Source organism: Hippocampus comes, unplaced genomic scaffold (genome assembly GCF_001891065.2).
Source record: "Hippocampus comes isolate QL1 unplaced genomic scaffold, H_comes_QL1_v1.1 scaffold137, whole genome shotgun sequence".
NCBI lineage: Eukaryota > Metazoa > Chordata > Actinopteri > Syngnathiformes > Syngnathidae > Hippocampus > Hippocampus comes.
This window is the reverse complement of record NW_017806002.1, coordinates 312,190-315,200: the sequence shown is the minus strand read 5'-3', so window position 1 is coordinate 315,200 and position 3,011 is coordinate 312,190. Positions and strand designations below refer to the sequence as shown.

At 39.9% G+C, this 3,011-nt stretch overlaps 1 protein-coding gene across 1 annotated transcript; it reads left to right on the top strand.

Moving 5' to 3' along the window:
* Positions 1-678: 678 nt before the first annotated feature.
* On the top strand, positions 679-1,470 carry LOC109529230 (T-cell leukemia translocation-altered gene protein homolog). Its single transcript, XM_019892518.1, has 3 exons — positions 679-1,041; positions 1,130-1,181; positions 1,267-1,470. Exons 1-3 carry the CDS (start codon positions 831-833, stop codon positions 1,307-1,309), a joined length of 306 nt encoding a protein of 101 aa, XP_019748077.1. The 5' UTR covers positions 679-830; the 3' UTR covers positions 1,310-1,470.
* Positions 1,471-3,011: the final 1,541 nt, after the last annotated feature.

Here is a 3,011-nt window from a genome sequence, read left to right as displayed (position 1 = left end):
TTTTGGAGCAATGCGGATGGGCCCAAAAAGAAAGAAGACCAAGAACCAGATGGGAAGACTGTCGCAATAACAATGACCCCCCCCCCCACCACACACACACACACACACACACACACACACACACACACACACACACACACACAAAAATACAGATCTGTCACTGATTTGGAACAGTCATATTTGAGTAAAAGTAGCATGTCACCTATCGAATTATCTATTTCAAAGAGGCCTAACCTATCAAGCACAACATTTTATCTAGAAAATATGATTGATAAAAACATAATTTAAGTGAAAGAACAAAACGGCCAACTCCTTAGTTATCGTGATTTTCTAACAGAAAAGCATTCCCTACCAATTTAAAGAATTTCATTCCGTTAAAAAAACTCCATCCTGAGGAGAATATTAGAATTAAAACTACATACTGTGCACAACAAAAGATTACGCTTGATGGTGGACCACAGCATACTTGGGGTTTGGCACACCCATCCGCGGATTGTATTATTATTATTGTCTTTTCTTTCCTTTTATTTTATTTTTGTCAACCCCCATGCATCTTTAATGAGTGTCAATTATACGTGAATTTTGGCGCGAATAGCGTGGGTCAACTATACGTTATACTGTATTATCAATTTAAAAAAAGAAAAACAAAACAAGAAAAGGGTGGGTTGAGCTACGTAACGTCACTTAGTATCCCTCAACACACTTCCGTAGCCACCGTAGCCTGCTTCGCTCCGGCGAGCTAGAGGCGTTTGTTGTTCTACCGATCGAGCGATGTTCGACAAATGTACTTGTCTATTTACACGACAAACGCTGGGAAGTAACCGGGCATTATGGAGGAGCCTTGGGACTTTGAATTTCTGTCCCGTATCGCCGACGGCTGCTTGTCGTTTCTTTCCGAATTCGTGGAGGACTGGCTCGCCAACGACTTGAGAGTCTCCATATTCAAAATCCTCCTCACCTGGTTGATTTTCAGTCTCCTGGCTATTCACTTTGCTTGGAAGGTTTACGGCAACACGGTGAACGACATGTATTATCGCCAAGGTGAGCATTTGTTTTTACTAGAATTTCTACCTGGTTGCTCGGGTAGAGGTAATAGGGTTGAGCTGACTTGCTGTCTTGTTGCGTTCAGGTAGCGGCCAGAACGGGGGGACACCTGACACAACAGCTGGCCTGGGGAGCTGGTAGGTATCCGCACACTATTAGCGTGTTACTCTGTGTTGTTTTGGTGTTTTTGTAGAGCGTAATGTCATTTTGTCATTGTTGTAGGGGGAGCACATCGGGGGAACCATTCAAATCTCATCGGGATTAGCCAGACGTCTGAAACTCCCAGAGACAGTGAATGCACCTTCAAATTCTGACTATTAAGGGTTTGTCGTCAGTTTTTATAAACTGTACATGCTCCTAGAACACGATTGTAAATACAAAATTGATTCTAAATATTGTGTCTGATTATTAAACAAGATGCCTGGACTCACTGTTGTAGCTCACTGTATATTGTGAAAAACCTCCTGTAGATTTTGCAGAGATGTGAGCCGATGACAAAGGTGTTCGCAGGGATGAATGAACCTCCAAAGCCCCTTTTTCCTCGAGGGATCCCTAAAGTGCGAATGGAACTTCAATGCCGTGATTTACTCACATTAGATGGCGCAGGAAAATAATCTTGGCAAGTTGATGACATGAGGCACTACTCCTCTGGCATCAGATATCAAAATATTAACCCAAGATAGATTAGCCCATATTTCAATTTTCAATTTAATAAAAAAAAAAAAAAACTGGTCAAAAATTTAATTTTTCAATATTTGTTTTTAGTTATGTTTCAATCTATTCCACACGGTTCAACAAGGTGATGGCAAAGAAAACAAAATATTTAAAATTAGTTAAGTTTTTTTGTTGGTGGGTTGTTGTTGTTGTTATGCAGATATCTGTTTTAAATATAAAATCGATTTGGTGTTCCATTTGTATTTGTTATGAGAGCCCCGATTATAAAATTACATAGGTGTCTGGTATAACCGCATGTCGGACATTCCCTAACAAACCAATCAGTGTCAAAATTAGATGGTGGGCCAGGCCATTTGCGGCCCACCATCCACTTTTCAGCGGTCCGTGACATGACAAAATATATAATAAAAATAATATTTGACATGGGCCACAACGTTACCGATAATTAAAAAAGGTGAAGGCGGGCAGAGTGAGCAGGGAGGGTGTCAGAAAAATAAGTGCCATTAATACTAAATTTGTACAATACCGTACAACATTTCTCAATACTCGAAGATTCAAATGAACCATTTATGATTAAAAGAATACAATTTATCTTCAAAACACTGCAGTGAATAAATATAATTCACTTTTAGAGGCAAAATTGTTTATTTCACATTGTGCTCTATGGCTGATTTATGAAGACATCACATTAATGATCCCCCAGGACCTGAAAAATGGCCATCTTATGACAGTTTGTTGTTGTTTTTGGCTGTGAAAGTGGAGATGTGATTAACTTGCTGTTAAATGCAGAGCTGAATATTCAGTGAGATAAAGGGCCACCTTAAAAACATGGAAAATTTCTCAACTATTTGCCTTCAGACCTTAAACAGAAAGACAGATTAACTAGACAATACAAACAATATATAATTGCTTTCTTGACTGACTTCAGCGCGTTTCAGAAGTTGAAGAATTTTAAAGTGGCCCTTTCATCCTTCCATTTATACATATTTGGCCCTCAAACAAAAACGTTTGGACACAGAACTGTGGGGGACTTGGTCCACAAATAGCAAGGGTTCACTGTTGTGGATTCAGCTCAAATTACACTCTCAGTCCTATTTGGCACTGTGTGGAATTAGCAGAATGTGCACATCCATGACATTGGTGCAGGTTAATCCTGGGACAACTAAGTTGCGTCCACCAGAGAGATGTGTAAAAAAAGTAAAGGAATCGTTGTTTTTAAGGAAGCTGACAATGTCGAGCTGTTGTTTTTGGGCATCTTCATACAAGCCTGCATCCGTGATGGCTCCCCCCCC